The following is a 26,828-nucleotide window of genomic DNA, read 5'->3' on the forward strand; positions in this document are numbered from 1 at the left end:
TAGGTTCCCTCGCCTCGATGAAGAAGTTCTTTTCACCGAAATTAGACCATTGATTTCTCATAATCATAAAGTCCCATTTAAGTTTCAAAGACGGAGGTAATGATTAAGATCGACAACTTGTGAATATTTATTCCCATTTCTTCACGGATCACAGTGCTTGTGTGAAACAACTATAATCAAGGGCTTTTGGTTTGGATCATCAGTCCAAACAAAGCTACCAATCCCAATATCCATTTTCTTGAGCAAATGAAAAGGCCATGAATAAATAGAGAAACTAAAGATCAACTGGATATGGATCACAGATTTGACTAGGTGCACTATTCCCTTCATAAAGAATAAACGCCATTCCCAGCAAGAGAGTTGTGTTCTCACTTTACCAGCTGTTGGCATTGGCATTACTTGAGCTGTTGTTGGATTACCAATATAAATTGGTACACTGAAATACTTCAAAGGAATGGAGCCCACTCTCACACCAAGAGCAGAGATAATTGAGTCTTTACAATGCCCAACTGCTTTACGAATGAGCACTTGGCATATTTTGTCACTAATGATTTGCCCAGATTCGTCTCCATATAGTTGAAAAAGATTCATAAAATCTTTTAAGAGTAGAATAACTCCCATACCAAATACCAACACAGCATTCACATAGAGCCTTTGAGTAGGAGAGTTAGCACCAGGTGAATACGTTATTTGAGTAATAAGTGGGTCTTGAGTGAGTCTGGAAAATCCTTTACTCAGGACATCGTCCTCAAAACATAAAAGACGCGAAGGTAAAGGGTCACTTTGAAGAGCTTGAATCCAAGGAACAAAAGTATCACAAAACTCAAAAGCTTGTAGTGTCCTAATAAAAAAATACCAATCCAAAGTGTCAAAAGCTTTACGAATGTGGAAGTTTATGCCCATATTACCTCCATAAGAATTTAGATTTAAACTCTCCGAAGCCGCTCCAATACAGTGTAATTGGTTAGCATGATTATGACTTGTACCAGTGATTGCACCTTCTTTCGAAACCATGCAACTATCAATAGAGATAGCCATCAATCTCATCTTACTCATCTGCTCAGTAAACCAAACCCACAACCTTCTCGACAAGAAATAATTGGCCAAAACTACCACCTGATTCAACAATTGTATATTAAGTGCCACCAACAACTTATAATACTCTAAAAGCTCATCTTGCAATGCAGCACACAAAACTTGTCCAACTGTTCCAACATCTTCAAACTAGAAACTTATTCATTTTCTCGAAAATATAACATTTCCCTTTATCAAACAACCACCTTAATTCACAAAACTTCCAAACCATCATGGTCACTTTAACCGAATCTAAAACAACACCCCCATTTAAATTCTTACAAATTTTCCTGCACTTCCCATCAAATAAAATCGGGAGTCCACAATTATAGGTCGATGCAAAATCAGAAGAAGGCCTAGAATCATATTTCTTCTCATCATTTTGATCTTTAGAAACAACTTTAAGTAAACCACCCCATTTGTTTCTAGCAATACCAATTCCATTATTTTTTACAGAAAAACTGACATATGAATCTGCGAAAGTTAAAGCATATGATGATATACCTTCGCTGACTAGTTCAATTGACTCTGCAATTGGTGATTCATCGATTTGAATTGATGGTATTATCATTCCACTAGTTAGAATTCTCTTTGCATATTTTGGTGCTTTTTCTGAGTCGACTCGGTGAGTTGGAATTTCAACTTCAATGAAAGTCTCTAATGGCGTCTCTGTGTTTGACGAAACTCCTCCTTCGGCTTGTTTGCCCATTTCTATATACCCCATATCATTTAGCAGCTTAAATAGTTTGTCAAATCGCTCATCCATCTTTTTCTCATAACTCTCCCATGCTTGAGCCTCTCTTTCTACTCTTTCTGCTAGTTGAGAAACCCCATCTTGCATCTCTGTCATCTTTGCCAAGGATCGAATGCTCTGATACCAATTGTTATGAACTACACCGAGTTCGTGAATAGTACCGAGTTCACAACCTAGTTCACTGAATAATAAATGGAAACGAACTGAAAATAAAGGATAAACAAAACAATCTCTCTGATTCAAAAAGAATGCAAAGCCTAATCTCTATTTCACTGAAACTAGAGCCTGAGTTCTTAACTATTTTCTACTTAGCTTTCTCTATCATTTTTCATTACATATAGCACTTGCTTTCTATCTCTTCTACAACCTCATGATATCTAGGCCATACACGTGGCATCATCTAGTATCACCTAACTCTAAAAAGACTGAAATACTAAACTACCCTAGTGCATTTAAAGTAAGACACACATAACCTTTGCCATGTCTTGGGACATGACATTATAATAATATCGGCAAAATGGCGGGAAAACCTCTCTATTTCGCCACTTGCCCCCTTAAATAAAACCTAAAAATAGGAAAAACTCACCACCGCCATAATAACCCACTCCTTCAGTCCCACTCTCATTTTTAAATATTTTACAAAAATTGAGCTCTAACAAATCCGGGTCCCGCTACACGTTGTTTCTTAGCATTATTATTATGGGTATTAAGGTTGGTTAAAATTCACTAATTTCGTTACGTAATTTTATCTAAAAATTGTGAATTTGTATTGACTTAAACTTAATTTATTTTGACTGTTAGGGCTTAACGAAGTTACTGGCAGACAATGCACCAAAATGTATGAAAGAACAGAAATTTGAAAGCTTTTTTGGTCGTAAAATTGCAATTGATGCTAGCATGAGTATTTATCAGTTTCTTGTATGCCCATTTTACCCCTGACTTATTATTATTATTTGCAAAAAAAAGGTGTTTATTAATTTTTTGGAATTGTATATAGATTGTGGTGGGAAGGAGTGGGACAGAAATGTTAACGAATGAGGCTGGTGAAGTAACGAGGTGAGAAATGACAATTTTTATTTTTGTTATAATGTTTTATTTTTGGAGTGTAATGAGTTATATGTTTTGTGGCTTGTAGTCATTTGCAAGGAATGTTTTCTCGGACTATTAGGCTTTTGGAAGCTGGGATTAAGCCTGCGTAAGTTTTTTATTTTAATTTATTTGTTTTGTCTATATCACAATTAAACGTAACAAAGAGTGCAGAGATTGAGCACCCAACCCAAGACATGTTTAGGAGTTATTTGAGGGAAACTAGTTCAGACTTTTTTTAAGGAGCAAAATTTTGAGGATGCTTAAGAAGAAGACCCACTGGATAAAAGCATTACATAGTGGACACAAGATCCCGAGTGACTAACAGCTTATGGTTAATGCTGCTGCCAAAAACTGTGGTTAACATAGTTGTATCAGAGCCAAGGTATGGTTGTTTAAATGTTTAGTTACATGGCTTAAGTCTGTTTACTGGGAGGAGCTAGAGGGATCCAACAAACCTGATCAATGTCTTATACACACAAGCTCTAATGGACCAACAACAATACCTCATAGTTGGAGAATAATATTCTCGGACGTGAATGCTAAATTATTTTCAATCCTTCAATCATTTGCAAATGTCAATTCTTCAAGAAAATGGACTTCCAGCAACTGTCTGCATTCCGGGTTGGCATTCAATATCTTAGTTCAAGGGATTTTGTTTTAACTAAATTCAGGTATGTCTTTGATGGTAAGCCTCCGGATCTGAAGAAGCAGGAGCTGGCGAAACGGTAGTTTCCTATGAAGGCATCTTGTGCTTGTGTTTTGTTGGCCTTCACGTTTATCTTATATGTTTTGTACTTTTCATGGTTAAGGTACTCAAAACGGGCAGATGCCACCGAAGATCTCGCGGAAGCAATTGAGGTAAATACATCTTTGTTTACCTTTTTCCCCAAAATAATCTAACTGATTTGCTCACCCCCCCCTCTACTTGTTATTATGCAAAAAAAAAGGGTTCATTGTTTTTATTATTTTCTTTTTGTGATATATATCCATTGTTATTTTGCAGACTGGTGAAAAGGAAGACATTGAGAAGTTTAGTAAACGGACTGTGAAGGTGATTATAACCCAAAAGTATTTTCTTCTATAATTTGCTTTCAATTTTCTGTATATGATATTATGCAGTAAGTTAGTACTTCAAATGGCATAAAAATTGATAGGTACAAGTCTACAACATGTTCGACAATAGGTCAGCTAACCTATTTTAAAAGCAAATTAATGTTAGAGAATAAAGTACAATGGATATAAGTCTAAGGGTTGACCTGCTTCTATATGTGGAAGTCATAATAGATACTCTCCTTCACGTCTTTCACGGAGAGAGAACCATGTTTCATTGGGGATTATGCTTTGGTATAGAAATACATACGAAGGAAAATGGTCCTGGGTTTACGAGCATATAATCCTCAGACATTTAACAGCTGATTTGATATAATGTATCTAACCTGGTTTTCTGAGCCTATTCCCATTTTCTAAATGGTTAATCATGATATTATGCTTATGGCATTTTTGAGTTTAAATCCCAATATAGTTTAGTTGTTTATATCAAGTGTATGCAGTTTAAAGTGAGCCTATGTGGCGCCTTGTCGACTGTTTAATGGGTCTAGCCCACCCTTTACACCTATAGTATTAGATAGCTTGGCCGGGTCTAGGCTCTCCAAGGTTTATCCCCAGCGCATGTAACTGCATAAATCAAGGGACATCGGGTTATACAACTATGATGACTGGTTAGGTTATTCGAGAAATACCAGATTACAATCCTGTATATATGAGAAGGTTTGGCATTACCCTTGTAAATTTTAGAAGGCATGGAATTGTTTTTAATACATTTTAAACTGTAGGTCACAAAGCAACACAATGACGACTGCAAGAAACTTCTAAGACTCATGGGAGTGCCTGTAGTTGAGGTTAGTTTTCATCTTATGTTAATAAATTGTCTTTCTGATGTATTCATTCTATCTTTTACGGGTGTTGTTCACTTGTTTCTTCTTTTGAGCAACTTACAAAAATTGTATAGTTTCCATGGCCTGACTTTCTTTGCTTGCTATTTTAGGCTCCTTCTGAAGCAGAGGCAGAGTGTGCTGCACTTTGCAAGAGCGGAAAGGCATGGATCTCATATTTTATCCTGCTTTTGTTTCTGTACTTACGATCTATGATGTTCTATGTTGTTGAAGGATCTGTGTATATGGTAGGTATATGCTGTTGCTTCTGAAGACATGGATTCTTTAACATTTGGAGCTCCTAAGTTTCTCAGACATTTGATGGATCCAATCACAAGAAAAATCCCTGTGATGGAATTCGAAGTTGCAAAGGTGCACACTGTAGAAAAAAAAATGCCCAAGTCTCATTTTAAATTTACCATTTCTAAGAGTTGGTTTCTTTCAGATTTTGGAAGAGTTAAATCTCACAATGGACCAGTTCATTGACTTCTGTATTCTTTGTGGGTGTGACTACTGTGACAGTATTCGAGGTTTGTATTCCTCTTAATTTGTATTCTTGATTTATTGAAGTTAGGATCTTAGGGATCTTCTGTAGATGAATAGAACGTATATGGGCAGGTGCCGACTAGCAAAGTCGGTAAAACCTTTGGGTGATGATACCAGAGGTCTGGGGATCGAACCCCGCTAGCATCAAAAGAGTTACTGATCTCATTTAAAACAGGCTTGCTAATCAAAACCAAAAAAAAAAAAAAAAAAAGTATATGACAAGTGTCAACGATCATCAAACGTCGATCATCAAACGTCTTATGTATTGCAGTTTGTTTTCTCGTTTTCTATTTTTACAGGAGAGGTACTATTTTGTTGGTTGCTTCCGATTGTTATCTACTTTAATTTATGAACAGAGGAAAAGTGATATGTGATTATAATTAAAAGTGAAAAAAAGAACCAGGAGGCGGAGACCTATGAGAGTGTATGCCTGTGAACTTTGGCCTATAGAGTTCCGTCTTAATAAACTTATACACTCTTCCAACATATTCATCTTCCCTTAATTGCAGCTTGATAAATCATCCACTTGACGAAAAATAATCTCTATGGTCTACAAGAACCTTCTATTTTTATGTACGCTTCTTCCATCTCCAATATGTGTTGAAACCTTTCCGTAAGTCATTGTGATGTAAAAATGAATTGCCTCTTGCTTGTATCTCTTATTCGTAATATGCTGATGGCGTACAAGAATACTCTTAATTATGATGTAAGTCTTCTGGGGCTCAAAGTACTTGATATGGACTGTGCTAAACATTATGACTAATTTGTTGATCCTTACGCACAACCACAGATGAATGTCATTTGTTGCTTAATACTAATAGCTAAATAATTGGAAGTTCAGTAAAGGTTACATTAAAATGTTTCACCAAATTGGAAGTTCGGAATTGGAAGTTTTTGTTTGTTATAAATAATTTATATTTGTATTAAGAATTCATACTCATATGTACCTTAATTGAAGCGTGTTTACTCTTTGATTTTAGAGTAGGAGTTCTTACTGCTGGTCTGAAAATATGTCAGGTATTGGGGGACAGACTGCTTTGAAGCTCATTCGTCAACATGGTTCTATAGAGAATATACTGGAGAATATAAACAAAGAAAGGTTCGTCTCTAATTTTTTTTTGACTCCATGTGGAAATCACCTTTCACGTCACTAGGTATTTTTTTTGTGGGAGGGGGAGGGGATGGGGATTTCCTGTTTATTAATGCAAAGATTGTTACACACTTACACCTAGGGAGGTGAAAGGTGAGAGAACACATGGTCTCACTGTGCAATGAGATAACTTCCAGAGGTGAACGCAAATCATGTAAACACTCCATTTACAAATAATAGTCCATAAACAAATTTGATTTGGTCAGTTTGATCTGGAAGTTAATAAGACTCAAACATAATGGGTTATTGGATATTGGAAACAACTACAGTAACAAACTGTAGGATTGTTATGGATGTCCCATGACCTAACGATGTGGACTGATGATGTCAAATCCATGCTGCTAATGTCTTCTTCTCTTCCATGCGCTGCATCAACAAGACAACAATATGGTTGGTGAACCTCGATATTGAGGTTGAAATTTAGGTGCTGTTGAAGATGGTAGACGATGATCCTTGTTTTTCTCGGGTTGAAGGAACGTATGGTCATATAAATACTAGATTAAATTAGTCCCCAGTATTGTTCAATCCTTCGGTTATGGCTACTGTGATTTATTGAAGGACTTCTTGTTATGTAGTTCATTGTTTAAATACTCCAATAGTCTTACTAGTTGCTGTAGATAAATTGGTTATATGCCTATGCAGGTACCAAATACCTGAGAGTTGGCCTTATCAAGAAGCTAGACAGCTTTTTAAAGAGCCCCTAGTATCTGTTGATGATGATCAATCAGAGTTAAAGTGGGCGGTTCCAGATGAGGAGGTGAGTGATATTATCCAAGAGATTACTTCTAACAACATACTATTGTTACACTGTTTTGATCTTGCCTCCCACTCCTAGGGTTTAATCAACTTTCTGGTGAATGAAAATGGCTTTAACATTGACCGAGTCACAAAGGCATGCTCTCTATTCAGTAATTTAAATTTCTAATTGAAGTCCCTTTTACTTTTCCACTTTGTCAAAACAAACTACATCACAATGCTATTTAATCTTTCATTAGGCTATTGAAAAGATCAAAGCAGCCAAGAACAAGTCATCTCAAGGCCGGTGAGTGCTCTTAAACAAATGAAACTGAGTGTTCATAATTCTTTGTAGGTGTTTATTTGCTGAAATATTGATTTTATAGATTGGAATCCTTCTTTAAGCCAGTGGCTACTGCATCGGTTGCCCTCAAGCGGAAGGTACGCGTCCCCGTGAAACATTAAACACTTTTCTTGGATTACACTATTCAATTCTTAACTTATTTTGTAGAAATTGTTGCTAGGAGAGGTATTATAATAGATATAAAAAAGAAAATTTAGAAAGATCTTGAAAATGTAGTTACAATAATACTGAATGGTTAGAAGAAGTTTTAGTTTGGTTGACCGCCTGGGTAGTCCTTGTGTATTAAGATGTATTTGTATACCAATAAAAAAAGAAGTCTTAGGTCGGGTACATCTTGTTAAAGATTATATCCTCCTGGTATGGCACCGAACTGCCGAGAGTTATAGATACACCAGTTCATATGGAAAGAAGGCAATCCCTTCAAGTCTGTGTTTTGGCTACCATATATGTCTATGTATTAATATAACTTCTGAAAATGTTTTGAATTGTTTTGCTAAACCTTCAGGCAGGCAGATTCTAAGTTTCAATTAAATCATGGTTACAAAGTTTGGTAGAAAATGCCAAAGAGAGTAGGAAGTTAGACTCTTAGAGCATCCTTAGTGGTATACTTGAAATGAGTATGCCATGTAGGCTGTTAAAAGTGCCACATTGGAATTCTTAGGTGTGGTAGTTATTTCGACAATCTATACTCTCGATGGTAAAAGTTGTATTTAGGATGAACTACTCTCTATTTTGACAAACTTCCTCTAACTGTGCGACTAAACTTCAGCCGCACCATGAATTCCAAATTGTACTAGTTTTTCGACACGATTTTTTTTACAGCTTACTTAAAGATTATTCTTTCACTACATTTACGCCTAATGCTTGCCGCATGATGCTTGAAGTTGACCAAATCTCAACTGGAAATGAGTCAAATTTGAGATCAAATTAGTTTTGAAATAGTTTGGTTTAAGATGGTTTCGGAAATGTATATAATTATTGCTAAACTGAAGGTATATTGGGTGGTGGAAGTGGAAGATTTGGTGTGAACTATAATAATTTCTATACATATATTTGGGTCTACCTTTTGGGGCGAAAAGCAAGTTGAAGACCATATGCAGTAAGGTAGTTGAGGATGAAAAGAAATTGGTTGGGTGGAAATCCAAATCGTAGATTACGTTCTTTATCTTTTCCCTTTCTCCTAAAGGGTTGGTGGATCAACTAGAAGTGGTGCTTAAAAGGTTTATCCAGGGACTGCTGAAGAAGTGAAGAAAATTATTGGGTGAGGTGGCAATGTGTGATAGATATTGTCACGCTTAGGGAAAGGTAGGGTTGGTTGTAGATACTGGATTGCCATGAACCCATAAATGAAGCTCTCTTATCAATATGGTTATGGAGAAATCGAGAGGTGAGAGTGTGAGACAGTGAGAGCAATTGTTTGGAGAAGGTAATATTGGAGAACATGAGAAGTATGGTGAGTGGAGCCCAAATAGTAGGGGGTCATTTGGTATAACTTTATTGAAGGGGTAACTGATAGTGGGAGCAATTCAACAAAGTTGTAGTTTCAATTCACGACTGGGGGGTAAGGTGCATCATCCTTTTGGCACGATGACAGGGAAGGGGATTTCCCTTTTGTGTGAACAATTTTGGGCTATCTATGAAGTAGCTTCTATTCAGTACTCCAAAATAGTAGATTATATGGTGAAAGAGGAAGAAGGGGTGGTATGGTACATGGAGTTGAGAATGGATATTAATGATTGGGAGATGGACCTATATGTCAAGTTCCTAGCGACTCTATATCAAGAAGCAGAGGGGTTTGGAGAGGAAGATGAGAGGAGGTAAAGATGGGATTAAAGCAAGAAGTTTTTTGTTAATTCCGTTATTTGTGGTGCTTGCCAAACAACAAGGTTATGAAAGGCTTGAGAATGAGATCACCTCAAACTTTCCATATGATAAGATATGGATATCATCTGCTTCGTTTAGAGTGGATGGCCTATCTTGGGTGCATTCAAACAATTGGTAAGGTAAATGCAAAAGGATTGGAGATCGACAATGTATGTTACTTTTGTAGCGAAATAGGGAGGTTGGGGGAGCTTATTCCTTCTTTTTCCCATTACTGGTTGGATGTGGGAAATATTTTACTCATCATTTCAACAAGCCTTGGACTCATCCGGGTGATGTTAAAGAGGCACTATCATCGTTCCTTGAGACTTTGAATCCAAAGGCTAGGTGGATTGCCAAGCATCTTTCGAAGGCTATGGGTGGCCATTGAAGGAGCAAAAATTGATATTATTTCGTATGCGTACAAATTTCACAGAATCATTCAAGAGGAGTTGGCCATCTAGAGTCTTGAGATTCAAAGATCTTGTGTGCAATTGGGCTTTTGTGTTGTAGTCATTATTTGAGCGGTTTGTGGTGAAGTACTTCTGGTAGTGATTCATAGTATCTTGCTAAGAGGATATGTTAAATTATGCTAGGAGATTCATATAGTGGTTAGCTGGTTAGGTTAAAGAGATGAAGTGGAGAAGAAGGATGGAGGCACAAGAAGAAGGTAGGGTTTAGAGTATGTTTACTCTAACCTACAATTCATATATTTATACTGGGTGATAGGTTTCACCGAAATAGAAATTACTAAATAAAATACGGTCTCACACTTATAGAATGTGTGAGACTCTACATACTTCATATCGCTCATGCCCAGCTTGTTACCAATATAATTCAAAACTGGACGAATCACTGGTTTGGTGAAGATATCAGCTAATTGATCTCGACACGCCACATAAGGAGTACTTATCTCCTTTGTTTCAACCTTATGTCTGACATAATGACAATCTACCTCTCTATGTGCTTAGTTAAGCTCCGCGAAAAATTGGATTAGAAGCGATATGAATGGGTCGGTCGATTGTCCTGAATGAAGAGAGATCGGTAGTCAGTATTTGAAACCTAACTCATGTAGCGGTTCTGAATCCACATTAACTTCGCGATCTCGAGCCATAGCTCTATACTCAGCCTCTGCATTAGACTTTGACACAACTGTTTGCTTTTTACTTTTCCATGTCACTAAATTTCCACAAAGGAAGGTATAATACCCAGTGGTGGATCGTCTATCTAAAATTGATCCTGCATAATCAGCATCTGAATATCCAACAACATCAAAATTTCCATTAGAACGATATACCAATCCACGACCAGGAGAGCCTTTCAAATACCGCACAATACGAATAATTGCCTGGTAGTGAGGAATCCGTGGTGCATGCATATACCGAGATACTACACTGACTGCAAACGATATATTTGGGCGAGTGATAGTAGCATAGATCAGCTTTCCCACCAGTATCCCTCAATATCGGCATACAACTTTCCAACATCTGACTGGAGTTTGTCGTTCGAATCCATTGGAGTCTCTACTAGGCGAGCTCCTAAATTACTTGTCTCATTGAGCAGGTCTAATACATACTTTCTCTCTGAGAGATGAATTTCACCAGGGAACCTTGTAACTTCAATGCCTAAGAAATACTTCAGTTCTGCTAGATCTTTGGTCTGGAACTGTCTTGAGAGATTGACTTTAAGTCGAACAATATCCTGTTTGTCAGACCCTGTGACAATGATATCATCAACATACACAACTAAGACAATAATTCCTTGCTGGGTCTTTCGGTAAAATACGGAATGATCATATTCACACCTAGTGATTCCATTAGCCATCAAAACCTGGCTAAACTTTGCAAACCAAGCTCTAGGAGACTGCTTGAGTCCATAAAGAAACTTCTTTAATCGACAGACTTTCCCCCTTTGAGCAACAAAACCAGGAGGTTGTACCATATAGATTTCCTCTAGGAGATCTCCATATAAAAAGGCATTCTTCACATCCAACTGAAACAGAGGCCAGTGATGATGAACAACAATAGAAATAACAATACGCACAGAGGCTAAATTTACAACAGTAGAAAACGTCTCGGAGTAATCAATACCATAAGTTTGGGTAAAGTTTTTTGCAATCAGGCGAGCCATTAAACGAGAAATAGTACCATCCGGATTATACTTAATAGTGAAAACCCATTTACAAGCAACCGCTTTCTTCCCAGAAGGAAGATCTGTAAGGACCCAAGTGTCATTAGAATACAAGGCACTCAACTCCTTGTCCATTGCTTGCTTTCAGCCAGGATGGGATATAACTTCCCTGTAGTAAGAAGGGACAGAGACAGACAACAAGGACATAGCAAAAGACTTGACAGATGGTGATAAATGATCAGTGGAAATATACTGAGAAATAGAATACTGGGCATACTTACTAGGAAGACGCATACTGGCAGGTGGACGTTCAAGTTTCCGTAGAGCAATAGGAACATCGAGGTCAGACGGAATGACAATAGGATCCACAGACACAGTGGGAAGAGGTGAGGGCAGTGGAACAGTTGAACTTTCGGCCTCAAACTCGCGAACATCAGCTGCAGGCATAGGGTGCGCACGTGCTCCCATAAGGGCATCTGTAGGGCGCGCACACGCTCTGTCTATTGCCTCTCCAACATCTGTAGGGCACGCACGCGCTCCTGCATGGGCATCTGTAGGGGTGCGAACGCGCTCTGTCTGCTGGCTCTCCAACATCGGTAGCGATAACCTGATCATTAGCTCCCCCATGAACACCAATAGTCGCAGGAAGATCGGCTGAACACCGGATGGCGTAACACAATCCTCAAATGGTTCGAGAGGACACCTTCCCATCAAGAGTAAAAAGCGGGACATCTTCAAAAAGTAATATCGCCACGCATAAAAGGATTTGCGCAGATGAGGACTATAACACTTGTACCCTTTCTGTAAGGAAAACACACTTAATAGCACGAGAGTCCAATTTATCATGACTCGGTTGAAGATTATGAACAAAGCAGACAACCAAAAATACGAGGGGGAAGATGGAAAAAAGGTTGACCAGGAAAAAGAACAGAGTGTGGTGTTTTTGCATTTAACACTAAAGAAGGCATACGATTAATCAAGTATGTGGCAGTAAGGATTGCCTCTGCCCAATAAAACTTTGGTAGATTTGTATGAAACATTAAGCATTGGACAACTTCAAGAATGGGTCTGTTTTTTCTCTCAGCAATCCCATTTTGTTGAGGTGTATCCACACATGAGGTTTGATGTGTAATGTCATGGTCATCTAAAAAACACTTGAATATGGCAGAGGTATAGTCTTTGGCATTATCAGTTCGAAAAACATGCATGTGTGCAGAATACCTATTAGTAATCTCAGCTTAGAATTTTTGAAAGACAGAGAATACTTGAGAACGATTTTCCATAATATATATCCAACAAACACGAGAGAAATCATCGATAAAAATAATAAAGTACTTGGCTCCAAAAAGGCCAGTGGTTCTACAAGGACTCCAGACATCTGAATGAACTAACTGAAAAGGAGCACTAGAATACTTATTTAACCTATTTTTGTAAGTAGCACGACGATGTTTAGCTAACTCACAAATCTCACAACTTAAAGACTGAATACTAAAAGAAATACTGGGAACTAAACTTCGCAAACTAGCGAGAGAAAGATGACCAAGACGTCTATGCCACTGAACAGGAGAGACCGAGATTGTGAGAGCCTGCTTCTGGTGAGAGTGCCCATAACCATCTTGAAAGTAATAGATGCCGCCGTGCTCATACTCCCCACCAATTAGTGTCTTTGTCTGTAGATCCTAAAACACAACATGGGTGGAAGAAAACATGACATTACAGTGAAGAGATTGGGTGAGACGATGAACATACAACAGATAAAAGGGGAAATTTTGAATAAGCAAGACAGAGACAAGTGATACATAACGAGTTAACTGAATAGTACCCCGACCAAGAATACTAGCTTTACCCCCATTTGCTAATATGACAGATGATGGTGTATGAGTATACTCAAGATTAGAAAACAACTGGAGATTACCTATCATATGATCAGAAGCTCATGAGTCAATGACCCAAGAATTGTTACTACTTGTATGAAGACATGTTTTATCTGAGTCGGTTAGGGTTGCAGTGGGTTTGTTGGATGGACTTGATGAACTGACTGGAATAGCTTGTATCCGCTTTATCAGGGCTGCAAGGTCTTCTTGAACTTGTTGAAAGTCGGTCACTTTCTAATCAACTATTGTGGCATTGTTGGCTTTGTGCAAAGGTGGGTGACCTGTTATATCCCAACAAAAATCAGAACTATGATTTGTGCGCCCACAATACTCACAAGGATCAAAACCACCCATACCACGACCACGACCACTCCTTTGGTTGCGACCACCTCCACGTCCACGACTAGAGGAGGGATTGTTATAATTATTGCTGCTTGGAGGGATCAATAAAACCGCACTGTCATAGTGCTTTGGAGGTGCAGTGATACGAGAAAGACGAGAATATGCTTCAGACATAGTAGGGAGCTTAGATTAGCTTGAACTTGGGCTTTCACATTAGCAAACTCGAGACGTAGCCCAGATTAGAATTTTGAGACTCGGAATTCCTCGTTGTTTCTTCAACTGATTTATGTCTGTAGTAAGTGGGTGATAAATATTCAGTTATTCCCACTTGCTACGAAGAGAATTATAATACTCAGAGATAGACATATTGCCTTGAATTAGATCAAAAATGTTTTCATACAACTGAAAGATACGTGAAGTAATATGAGATTGAGAGTATGTTTCTTGTAGATATTTCCAAATCTCCTTAGAGGTTTTGAAAAACTACACAGTATTACAAACATCCTTCTCCATAGTATTCCACAGAAAATTCTTAACCAAGGCGTCATCTTTCGTCCAGGTTGTCTTTACTTTATCATCTGGGGAATCTGTCAGATGACTTTCCTTAACCTTTTCTAGTAAGAAACGGTACTTCTGCCCATTGAAGGCAATTGGCAACACCCTCCAATTTGACAGAGGTCATACCAACAGAGAACACTGACGTATTACCAAATTCATCGGATTTTGAAACAACTTCAGTCATTGTAAAAAGAAGGAAAACTCACTGTATGGAAAGGAAGATAGACTACGAGATACAGACCTAGAGTGCGTGCGCGCCTTGGCAAAGGAGAAACTAAGCGCATGCGCATTTGCAACAAGAAACTGCGAGATACAAAGAGATGGCGATACCACGCCTTCTCCCTCTGAAAATCTAACGTACTCTTCTTTATCAATACTGAGAGATTGCGGAAGTGAAACAATACTAAGACGACAATTAAAACTAAAACTGGAATCTTGAAACTGCGGATCTTTTTCCTAGCATTCTCTAAATAGGGTCGGCTCCTGATACCATGTTAAATTATGTTAGGAGATTCATATAGTGGTTAGTTGGTTAGGTTAAAGAGATGAAGTGGAGAAGAAGGATGGAGGCACAAGAAGAAGGTAGGGTTTAGAGTATGTTTACTCTAACCTACAATTTATATATTTATATTGGGTGATAGGTTTCACTGAAATAGAAACTACTAAATAAGATACGGTCTCACACTTATAGAATGTGTGAGACTCTATATACTTCAACAGGATACTACTTTTTTATGGGAAGGAATGAAAAATACTACTTCTGGTACTACTTTTTTATTGATGAAAGAAAAAAAATATTGTACTAAATATAAAATGCAAATATATCTACTACTTAACCCAAATAATATACTAAAGACCGATTGTTATTTGCCTGATTACTAAGTGTTGAGTGCTGATTAGGTTTTGGAATCCATTTCTCTAAAAGTTATAGCATTGTATGTGTTTTTTTTTTATAGTTTTTTACATTTCTCATGACAGGAGACACCAGAGAAGGCAACAAAAGAAAGTACAGCCAAAAAATCAAAAGCTGGTGGTAGGAAGAAGAAATAGTTCAGTTGGATTCTTAAGTCGTATCGGAGCAATGGATTCTAATTGCTACCATACATAAGTCAAGCGGTCTTTCCTGTGACTTTCATTAAATGTTTTTTTCTTTTAAGTCCACCAATAGGAGTTTCCGAAGTTGGACTGATTCTCTTTTGTGTTTAGTGATTTGTAGAAGCCATTGATGTTTGATATTTTCATCGTATACGGCAATGACATTGACATTTGTACTCCTGAACAGGTTAACATGAGAAGCTCTTTGTGAAGAACTTCCCATTCAATTTGAGTCTGCCAAAGCGTAGTGGTACTTTTAGTATCAGTTCACATACACCATTTAGCAGAGGCTTAGATGCTTGTCTATGCTAATTAACCTAATAGCACTGGGTTTACTTGAAAAACTCATCCAGATAGTGTCAATGCTCTTGGCGCTGGTATGTGTAACTTGTGACGGCTGTGAACATCACCCAGTAATTTTCTATCAAAAATGGAAAATAAAAATGTAGTGGAACCTCTACTCTATTTTTTCTTAGTCTTCCTTTTCCTGAGATTGAGTTCTTAACCTACAATTGGAAAAAATGAGAAGAATATAAGGCTACGTTCAGCTTTTACTTGCACTTGTTCCGACTCCCGTTAGGGCTATGTTTACCTTTTTGGTATCCTACATATTTGGAATATTTTCTGGTACTAGAACAGGGGTAGTTGAGGTACTTGGTAGGTGGTTCTACAGCAGAAATTCCTATTGAAGATGCAAATAAACTTAGCTTTTCAGGTTTTAGAATGGCTGTTGTACGAATGTGGACGTGTTTTAGACTTTTACCATACCATTACCATATCTCGGCCGGTCTTCTTAAGCGCAGCTTCTAGAGTCTAAACTCTAAACAATTAGCAAGGGGACAAGATCCCATGTGTTGCGCACGTCATCATATCAGCCCACCATTTTTGATAAAATAAATAAATTCTTCTCTTCTCGTTTCTCTCTCCTCATTTCTCCGGTAAAATCAGGCTGCTTTTTTCGCTCCAAATTAACGAACTTTAGAACTTGAGAGAGGTATTATTTGATAAATCATATGTATTTTGAGTCAGTTGAACTGTTTAGAAACAAAACGATAGTCTCGTCCCTCCCTCAGTACTCACTACATAGAAATCAAACCGAAAAATCAAACTATAGAGAAACTATAGAGATTTGAGAAATTTGCGTAAAAAATTAAACCCAAAATCAATAAATGAGGTGAAATTTGATCATTTGTGTATTTTGATATTTTTTAAGTTTTTCCTGGGAACCACAAAGAATTCTGGATGACCTTTTTCTGTTGGAAGTTTTTAAGAGAATCTCGGGAACTACAAAGAATCCTGTACGACTTTTTTCAGTTTGCGAAAAAAATTCGGAATGCTTTCTTGACGATAAGAGATGTAGTTTTTTTTAAGTGGGCGGATAATAAAAAAAATTGCGGAAGCTCGTTGTCATCGAATATCACTGAAGAATTGAAAAAATTTCACTTAATCGGAATGTTAATATTTAAATTGTTGTTGGTCTATATTCTCTTAGTGGTTTTGTGTATTATCAAGTGGCTGGCTAAGGTGTTATTGTCTTAGATTGAAGATTGGATTTAAAAGTGTTAGATGTGTTATTACTTGATGGTAGATGGAGTGAAACTATGTAATGATTATGGTGTATTGGGTGTGAAAGGGAGGAATTTTTTATTATCTCATGTGGCGTTGTCGATGATGAGTTATCCTAAGTTGGAGTTTCTGGTGGAAATTGTGGAGGAGTGCTCGACTTCAGTTGTTTTGGATGTAGCTTTTGGTTTGAATGTTGTTGCACTGGCTTGGCTTCATTGTATGACATCTTTGTATGGCAGTCGTTCTGAGTTCATCTTATTAGGAAAGAGATTTGAAAACTTGGGTTTCCAGATGATGGGTATAATTATTCACTTCATTTACGCAAAATCAAGAATTCAGGTGGTGGTTCTGCTTACTACGATACTACTAAAGCTAAACTTGATCACCAACTTTCCCTCGACGTAAAGGTCAGTCAAGTTTTAACATACTTAAGTTTTATTTTTATATATTGATTGATTGAGTTGTGTTTTTTTTCCAGGCGTACGATGCGTCCTGAGTCAATGTGTCCGGAATTGGCGAGGATTTTAATGATAATTCAATTTATGGATTTTAATGATAATTCGATTAATGAACATAGAATAGTTTCTTAAACCATGGTGCTGCAATCATTTCTCATGAGCTAGGAGACTTTCTCATACACCTCCTTTTGGATATTAAATATGCTCATACACATAATTATTGCAATCTATCTTGATATCTGTCTTCTTTCACCTAACTTGGAAGTATTGTTGTAATATAAACTATACTTGCTATGACTTTAGCATTGCAAGAAAAATGTTCTTATGTGATACTGTAATAGTACATATAGCTTGTGGATTATGAAATTTTGATCTCACTTGGCCTATCTTTTGCAGTACATTGGGAATTTTCAAGAAACATTGATCAAACTAGGAGTTTATCAGCTGAGAAGTGCTGTTGCAGCTGAGAATTGCGTGCATAGCTGCTAGATGTGAACTTGGGAGAGTAGAAGACATGTTACGAGTCACCAGAAACCAATTTTCTATGAACTCTTCTGATATGATGTGAAGGTGGTTACGCTTGTGCTTGAGAAAACTTATTAGATATTGTATGTTATGAGGTTAAGTCTTTATGTACTTGTATTACGAACAAAATTTGTTGGGTTGTTGCACAATCTTCATTAACCAAATTTGGATATTATCCAACTTTTTAATCCATTTGAGATTCTACTGTTAGATTCTTATTATTTAAAACTTCCAATGCGAACACTAAGTCTGGATGCTCTACGTCCCTGCATATAGGGTAAACTTCAACAGCTCAGCTAGTGTACGTTGTTGTGCTGAAATTGAATGTTTTAAGTATATATCCGAAGATAATGGATGAAAGCGGAAATCAGACTCTATAAGGAGTATAAGGGGACTCTTTTTGAAAGGCTGCCTAACCGCAAGTTTGAAAGGCCTCGTCCAAAGAGCAACTCCAATTCTTTATGTTGTCAAAGTTGCAGAGAAACACAATGTGAATAATGTGTGCTAAAAACGAGTCAGTTCCGCACACTAACTCGAATTCCAACAGTGTCAGTTCTAGTTGCAGAGAGGGAATTCTCTGGACTTGCAGAGAAAACTTATTAATCAAATCAAATCAGAAACACAATGTGAATAATGTGTGCTAAAAACGAGTTAAAGAATAGAAAACTACAAACTGTCTTAAGAGCTACAAGAAACAACCAGGACAAGAAACTAAAAACAGCGTATTCACATTAGAAGTTAGAAACCATTAAGTGAAAACATAATCATATCCCAAAGATCATTAAGTGAAAACCATTAGTTGTGAACTGTTACAAAGATCATAAATAGGTAACAGACAGAAATAACTCAACTTCTTTCTACTAGTCATATACAAAGATCGCATTTAACTTCGGTTTTGTATAACTATCCTTAACTCGGCGAACTTGTAGTCAAAACTCGACCAACTTCTTTCCCACACCGGAAGCATGTTGCAAAAGGCCCTTCTTTCCCACACCAGAACTTCATCTGAACTGGACACCATGGAACCTGCAAACAAGTAAAAGATAGAGAGCAAGTTGAAAATAGCAGCAACACCACGTACTCCATTGATTTGAAATGCTCCTAACTCATTGTGCTAGAAAGCTTCGCCATTTTAAAGGGTCGAGAAATCCCATGAATCACAAACTCCTTCGACAAGACAACAGAATATCCAGTGCAGTAATCTGAACTCCATTGATACCAAGTACCCCCTTGGCATTATAATCCTCTGTTACTTCCAGGGCATCCCCATTAACTAATGTCCTTAAAGAAGCTTTCGCAGGCATAGAAACAAGTTCTCTGTACTCATATCTTTCAAGCAATACATGCAACCTCACTAGTCTCTCCAACATCAGTGAATGCGACTGAGGACATACTGAACCTTCCAGAGTTCTCTCTTACATCTAGGGGTGCCACTTTTTTTTTTTTTTGAAAACCTAATTTTTCCGAATTCCGATCCGATATTTTTCCGAATTTGGCAATGGTATTTGTGTTCCAATATCCGAAATTCCAATATCCGATTTTTCCAAAAAATAATTGGATCGGAATTGGATGTGTTTTCAAAATCCGATCCGATCTGATTTCCGATTAATTTTTGAATTTTTAACATATAGCGATCTATTTCATATAGTGACTAAATTAAAACTATAGATAATTTACAAACTAAATAAAAACCCTAGAGTAATAGAACATTGTCTTTCTCACAACTTTAAGAAATCAATATTGTCATTCTAGTACATGTCTCAATTTCTCCATCCTATCTTCCTATTTACTGAATTAATGCATTAACATGAAGAAAAAACTTGCTGAATGAACGTGTTAAAAAGTCTAAGTTGTTTACTGAATTAATACATTTCAAAATGATTACTAAATGAATTTATTAACTGGATAAAAAATGGTTATCCTAAAAGAGAATCTGATTATATAATTCAAATTTCCGATTTATTTCCGTATTTTGCAGATTCTAAAATTTCCAAAAATTTTCCGATTTTTCGAAAAAAATTGCCATCCGAAAGATAATTGGATCGGATTTGGAAAGGATATTGTCATCCGAAAAAAATTGGAATTTTTTCCGAAAGCCCTTTATCTGATCTGATCCGATCCGAAGTAGGGGTGGGAATTTGGCCCTAACGACCCTAACCCGGCCCTAAGCCCTATAAAATCCTCACAACTAAAGCCCTCATAGAGTTTAGGGCAAGGCCGACCCGACCCTAAGGCCTTCTAGGGCAGGGCTAGGGCTAAGGTTCTGAAACATAGGCCTGACCCTAATTCAGCTCTAACCAAGCCCTAGTTATAGTTTCACATTTTCATTATAAATACACGTACCATAATTGTCCAACTCTTTGTTAAATATTTTAGATTAAAATAACATTGTCCTTTGTAATTTATCACTTACACCCAATGGTACTTCCAATAACTTGTCTTATATAACAAAAACTTGTCAACCTATCTAGCAGCCATGAAGAACAATGAGCACTAGCCTAATAAAAAAATAAGACTTTATTCCTTTGATCATCAAATTAAAGTCTAGAACTTATTATTCTCAATTTATTTTCCCACTTACTTCTTATAAATTATATTTTTATTCACATCCAAGCCAAGTCTAGAACTAAAGGTTTCCGTTCACACCATTAAAGCGAAATACATAGCAGACATTTGTAACACAGAAACAAAAAAAACAACCTTTGTCTGAAAAATGACATTTGTAAAAAGAAGAAAGTATATAGGCCCGGCCCTAAAACCCGACTCTAAACCCGGCCCTAAAGCCTTTAAAGAGGGTTTAGGGTAGGGTCAGGACTTGAGATTTAGACTTGTGACCCGGCCCGACCCGACCCTATGCTGACTTTAGGGCCAAGTCGACCCGACTTTAATATCTGAAGGTCTTTTAAATGTTTAGGGCTGGGCTAGCCTGACCCGGCCCATTGCCCACCCCTAATCCGAAGTCACCCCTACTTACATCGAAGCCCATACTCTCCAACAAACTTCAGTTCTGCATCCAAACACTCCTTCTCATATGGATGACGGCGCTTCTTAATGGTTTTCTCGTATGCACAAGTATTCTAATAGGTTTTTGTCCTTTCTTCTTCCTATATAAGAAGAAACACATACATTGTCACTACACATTAAAATTTAATTCTGCTTGGGTAAAAAAAAAATAACAAGGACTACTTACATGCAACAACTAGAATTACAAATGTCTCTACATTTAGGGCATTTCCATTCATTCAACAACACCACTTCTTCTACTTCCTCTCCATATCTTTATGATAGAATGTAAATAAATCGAAACAAATCTCGCAACAAAGAAATGAAAAAAAAAAAATGAAGTTGGAATCAAACCTATTCAAGAGGCATTGTTGGCAATATTTGATACAGCAAGGCTTATTATTATTTCTCTGGTTCTTGCAGTTAACCAACAAACGGGATGTTCTTTGTCGACACTACATCAACCAATCAATCAATTAGATCAAATTAACAAACGAAATCTCAACAAATCAATTTACCTAGTGACACGTCTTTGAGAGTCTAAAGACTTGATCTTTATCACATTTGACTTGTTTTGAAGACGGGAACAACGAATGTGAGATGGGTAGTTTTGCTTGGTGTCAACTTAGCTGGGTTTGATTTTAGGGTGGAAATTTTGGGTTTGATTTTACTGGAGAAATGAGGAGAGAAAAACAAGAAAAGAAGAATTTGTTTATTTTCTCGCGGTTTCTGGTGTTATTTCATTCTTTTATTTTTTTGGCCACTTCATTCGAGTCTAGCCAATAAGAGATGACTTTGCAACTCTGTTTTTTGTGCTGGACCATGTGTTGTAGTCGCGCCCCATCAAACAACCTTAGCCTTTCTATTTTTTGTGTTGCTCATAGATTCGTTTAAAAGCACAGGACATTGAAAGGCAACTAGTGGATTCACACGTGTACGAAATCCTATTATAGTTTTTTTTTTTCGATAATCCTATTATAGTTTTTCTTGTTCAACTAGTCTGTTAGTTCATTCAACATTTCAACCAGAACGCGTTGGTCAAATTTCTTGATTTGGATTCTTGGAGATAGATTGACCTACTTGAACAAAGGAACTAGTAAAGGCTTGACGTTTTTTTTTGGTTTTGAAAAATAAAATGAATTTCCTCTGGGATTATAATCTATTTTTACAGCATATTAGCTTTTTGGACTGATTTTATTATCAACAGTTTACTGAACTACAGAAAGTAATAATAGCTTTGTGGACTGCTTTTCTTCACCAAATTTGATCTTTACTCTTGATCTTGCTCTATAGTAAGCTGATGCCTTGCCTGCGCAGTCAGTTATTATTAGCTTTAACATTTCACAACTTAAATTCTCTCATTTGCATCTGGATAAATTTGCAAGTGTGAACGCACTAGTAATCACGTAGTCGACTTTATTACTGATGTGCAACTAACATAGTACCAATACATTCGGCGATATTAATAAGACTGACATAAGCGAAAAGGTGTTGAATTTCTTCGAGTCATACCATCCAGAACTTTTGATTCAAATGAGATGCTGTGGTATATATATATATCTCAAGTCTAAACTTCGGTTCATTATTCAACAAGCACAAAGCCAGAAACAAAAAGGAATCAATTATTGTAGCAAAAACAATGGATTTTGAGCTATATAGATGCATACAGACAGGAGACATTGCTAAACTCAAGGAAATTGTTTCAGAGGATCTTCTCCTTAGAGAGACCACTTGTAGGGGAAACACAGCTATTCATGTTGCAGTGCAGTATCGAAGAAAGGATTTTGTGGAAGTGATTTACAATAAATGTCCATCACTATTGCTCCATCAAAACATGAAAGGAGAAACTGCACTACATACAGCGGTAACAGCAGCATCGGTTGCGATTGTTGAGTTTCTTATCAATTGTGATGGAGCACCGGACGTGGTAGATGAACAGCAAAAGGACTACGAAACCGGAGAAGTTGACAAGTATCCCAAGCATCTTCTTTTGGGGATGGTTAATAAGGAGATGGACACTGCACTACATATAGCAGCAAGGAATGGACTCTCTGAGATAGTCAAAATTTTAATTCATGAAGATGTCCATAAAAAACTGTTAAGGATGGCTAATAAGGAGATGGATACGGCCTTGCACGAAGCTGTGCAAAATCACCATGCGAATGTAGTGAAACTGTTGACAGCAGCAGACCCAATGCACGAATATGGTGCCAATAAATCTGGGAAGACACCTCTTTATTTGGCCGTAGAGAAGGGATATTGTGACGTTACCAGGCTAATTCTAGCGACCTGTCTTTGTTCAGCTCACGGTGGACCTAGTGGTAGGACTGCTTTGCATGCTGCTGTGATACGCAATGACTCGGGTAATTTCAAATTCACTTCTGTTAGTAGCCATTTCATTTTCTTACACATATTAGCTCTTTAATGCAATTACATTGGTTATCAATTTTACCTGGTCTTTCGGAAAGAAAAGTATAGTATATATTTCAGGGTGAACTAGAGCAACTCTATGCTTTGTAACACATTAACAGTAATGTATTTATTCTGCACTCTACATATCTAAGGGTAAGTTCCTGACAAAATGGCATATTCTTCAGATATCACAAAGATGCTACTTGACAAGAAGCCAGGTCTGGTCAAAGATGTCGACGAAAAGGGGTGGACTCCGCTTCACTATGCTGTCGCCAACGACAGTGTTTACATAATTTCTAGACTATTACACTTGAATAGGTCGATTGGATATCTTGCTGCTAAAGATGGCACAACAGCTCTCCATATTGCTTCAAGGAAAGGGAACTTAGCAATAATGGTTAATATCAGTCAATACTGCCCAGATGTTTGGGAGTTACCTGATAATAGCGGCAAGAATATTCTTCACATTGCTGTTGAGTTTGAACAACAACATGTGATTAAACGAATTTTCAGAACACCACATACGGTTGAAAGTCTAATCAATGAGCAAGATAATGATGGGAACACTCCTTTTCATCTAGCTGCATACAAGTCTTTGAACGTTGAAGATTTCATCAATGATAATAGAGTGAACAAAATGGTGAGAAACAAAGAAAACTCTACGGCTTTGGAGATCTTGGAAAAGAAAAAGGTATCCATCTTTACCAAGTATTACAGCTAATCATGACTTTATTCTTATAGCTTTATGGATTTTTCTGATTCAAATGGTTGAGAAATATGTGAATAAGAATGGTGTGTTATATAGGATGGGTGCCTGATGGGAATGATTGATCAGGCTGGTCCAACAAAATTGGACAGTTCAACAGTTTATATAACAACTCGTAATTATATTGTGAACAACTCACTTCAATATCTAGAGACAAAGAGAGGGTGATCCATATGTATATATGAACGTAGGCAGTCTAGTCCCAGTACACAGAAAATTGCAGATGTTCTTCAAAAAGACAACTGCTCTAACTATCCATATTAGCATTACGAGATTTGGGACAAAATGATTTCTTTTCATATCTCATTTGCACGAGCAATTTAAAGTTTTTCATTATGATCATATAGCCTAACTTGAGTTTTGTTTACGATTTATCTACAGGAGGGCATAGAACAACAATTGTTAACAAAGAAAACGTGAGAAACTTTGGTACTTTGGTCAAGCTTTAATTGATCACAATGTTTTAAGTCAAAAGAAACTCGAGAGGGGCCAAAGTTAGCTTTCAGAGCACTATATTGGTTGCTGCTTCCTTCCTACCATTGGTGTAAAAGAAGATAAGCTTTGTCATATCAGAATTCCAAGCTTCATTTTCAGCGCCATTGGTGTAAAAGAAGATAAGCTTTGTCATACCAGAATTTCCAAGCTTCATTTCCAGCGAGAAATTTTCCATTGATTTGGTAGGGCGAGCCAGGCCCTAGCAGCAGTGCAACGCATGGTCTACTCTTGAAGATCTCAATAGCAAGCTATTGTAGCAGACCTCCCCAAGTCAAAAATTAATTTAATATCGTGTGAAGCATTTCCTCACATATCAGATATTAAACTGATAAGACCTGATACTACACTTGATCTTAGCCAAAAGGCCGAGAAAGGTATGAGTTGTTTATTGGCTAAGGTCTGATTGTATACCAGCTGGTCCTTCAATACATATATGAATTAAGAGATATGGGTCTAAACCAATGTATACAGCTAACATTGGGCCCCTGACATTAACGGGGAAGGTAGCCAACCGTATAGAATGGTCAAAAGGTTGAAGCTGTAGCTAAAATCCTGAGAATGATTTGAATCCAAGGTTAAGACGCAAACATATCATGTCCACATAAACGTTAGCTAATCGGTTGCAACATTGGCACATACACAAAACATGAGCAATATATATGCGTTTGACAAGTACTTTTCTCCCATCAAATGAGTTGCTTTCAGATAATAATGTTTTAGATTGGTTTGAACATTCAACAAATGCAGATTGAGATGAGTTAAACACCACCATAAATTTTATCTTGACCACCAAAGGAAAAATGTTAACAAACTTTGGAATATCACAAGCAGATCGACACAAAAATATGTAGTCTGAAACTCCTATTACTAGCTCAATAAGGTAAATTGTATACTGTCTTTCAAGAAAAAAGACCAAAGTGGCACACGGATTCACGGCTGCGAGATAAATTTCGTTCCTCGCTCTGTTGGGTGATGACTTCTGAGAAGACATTTTCAAAGAGACTTTATATAAGATGCTTCGAAAGAACATACTTCAACATTTCTATTCCTTTCCCCTGCACAAAAGACTACAGTTTTACAGTTTAAATTTCCAGGTCACATTTAAATTGTAGATAATTATCTTTGCATTTCCCTGGAAAATCACTTTGTAGCAGCTTGACATCTGATCTGAACTTGAAGTTGTCCTTCATAATGGATTTTCAATGTCAGGCGAAGTTTTACTATTACTACGTATATACTAAGCTATTAAGGTCTTCGTGACATGCATATGGATATGGATAGGCAATTCATGAGCTGCAGCTTGACGGTCAACACAGAGATCATGGCTTGATATCTTGTGATCCTACACGTTTTTTGCTGTCTATTCTATTCGTGTTATTACAGGCCCCCAGTCAAAGAAAATTATGCAACTACTTATGTAGGAAGACGACGATGTTTTTAGTTCGATGGTGTCCTTTCCATTCCGATTATATGCGTAAAGAACATTCTGAAAAACATTGAATTCCCATTCGATTACTATTGACCCTGAAATTAACAACAGATTTCAAATCAATTTCACAATGGACCACCAAGATAATTGGAAGAGAAACAAGTAGTAATCAGCAAAAAATAAGTGAATCAAACAACTATGTATCATTCTAGTTCTCTAGAAGAAATTTAAGAAGATATAGCTATTTGCAATATGACATTATTCAGACCTGAGAATCAAGTCACAGACTCACAGTAACAAATTTAAACCCAACCGCAAGCAATCATAATGTGACGAAAGTACTTGAACAAATAATCTTGTGTTGCTCATAACTTAGAGTGGCCATTGCAGCGTCCCCACGTAAGAGATAATCAATTAGATTGAGAAGAGCAATTTCATATTACAACTAAGAAATTCAAAGGGTTTACAACTCGTTAATGTATAAAAACAGTTGTACATCATAGACCTCGTCTTCCCCTGTAATCACATCCAAGGAGTCGATTTAGCAATCAAGACGTCTCTGTATACCAGGTTAAGGGCCGGTTAAGTAGTGCATCTTGTTCGTTAGGAACCACAACTCAAACATACTTACTTTTTACCAATTACCAGCAACAGTACAAACATTTCTCTCTT

General features: G+C 37.1%; 2 protein-coding genes, 2 long non-coding RNA genes and 1 other non-coding gene across 8 annotated transcripts; 3 read left to right on the forward strand and 2 right to left on the reverse strand.

Annotated features, from left to right (window-relative positions):
* The first annotated feature begins 2,305 nt into the window (after positions 1–2,305).
* On the forward strand, positions 2,306–15,734 carry LOC147517345 (5'-3' exonuclease family protein). Of its 3 annotated transcripts, XM_086589594.1 has the most exons (17): positions 2,306–2,539; positions 2,630–2,746; positions 2,826–2,884; positions 2,964–3,023; positions 3,589–3,642; positions 3,727–3,775; positions 3,921–3,968; positions 4,750–4,815; positions 4,962–5,012; positions 5,101–5,220; positions 5,294–5,378; positions 6,412–6,493; positions 7,187–7,301; positions 7,380–7,436; positions 7,540–7,586; positions 7,666–7,720; positions 15,386–15,734. In XM_086589594.1, exons 1-17 carry the CDS (start codon positions 2,528–2,530, stop codon positions 15,455–15,457), a joined length of 1,149 nt encoding a protein of 382 aa, XP_086445720.1. In that variant the 5' UTR covers positions 2,306–2,527; the 3' UTR covers positions 15,458–15,734. The 3 variants fall into 3 exon arrangements, with proteins under 3 accessions (XP_086445720.1, XP_086445721.1, XP_086445722.1); XM_086589595.1 differs by lacking the exon at positions 2,630–2,746 and having other exon boundaries at positions 2,378–2,539; XM_086589596.1 differs by lacking the exon at positions 2,306–2,539 and having other exon boundaries at positions 2,964–3,299.
* Positions 15,735–16,297: 563 nt separating this feature from the next.
* LOC147517346 (uncharacterized) lies at positions 16,298–18,261 on the forward strand. Its single transcript, XR_015211418.1, has 2 exons — positions 16,298–17,475; positions 17,923–18,261. It is a non-coding gene; the product is annotated as an uncharacterized LOC147517346 (long non-coding RNA).
* A 538-nt stretch (positions 18,262–18,799) lies between these two features.
* On the reverse strand, positions 18,800–21,821 carry LOC147517347 (uncharacterized). 2 transcript variants are annotated; one of them, XR_015211420.1, is made up of 4 exons: positions 21,573–21,821; positions 21,409–21,509; positions 21,026–21,155; positions 18,800–19,077 (listed from the first exon to the last, which is right to left on the reverse strand). It is a non-coding gene; the product is annotated as an uncharacterized LOC147517347 (long non-coding RNA). The 2 variants fall into 2 exon arrangements; XR_015211419.1 differs by lacking the exon at positions 18,800–19,077 and having other exon boundaries at positions 20,551–21,155; positions 21,573–21,818.
* A 349-nt stretch (positions 21,822–22,170) lies between these two features.
* On the forward strand, positions 22,171–25,185 carry LOC147517348 (uncharacterized). The gene is made up of 3 exons (XM_086589597.1): positions 22,171–23,417; positions 23,652–24,157; positions 24,614–25,185. Exons 1-3 carry the CDS (start codon positions 22,694–22,696, stop codon positions 24,650–24,652), a joined length of 1,269 nt encoding a protein of 422 aa, XP_086445723.1. The 5' UTR covers positions 22,171–22,693; the 3' UTR covers positions 24,653–25,185.
* Positions 24,910–25,105, reverse strand: LOC147517349 (U2 spliceosomal RNA). The gene has a single exon (XR_015214517.1). It is a non-coding gene; the product is annotated as a U2 spliceosomal RNA (small nuclear RNA).
* Positions 25,186–26,828: the final 1,643 nt, after the last annotated feature.

Source organism: Coptis chinensis, chromosome 2 (genome assembly GCF_015680905.1).
Source record: "Coptis chinensis isolate HL-2020 chromosome 2, ASM1568090v1, whole genome shotgun sequence".
In the NCBI taxonomy this organism is placed as follows: Eukaryota; Viridiplantae; Streptophyta; class Magnoliopsida; order Ranunculales; family Ranunculaceae; genus Coptis; species Coptis chinensis.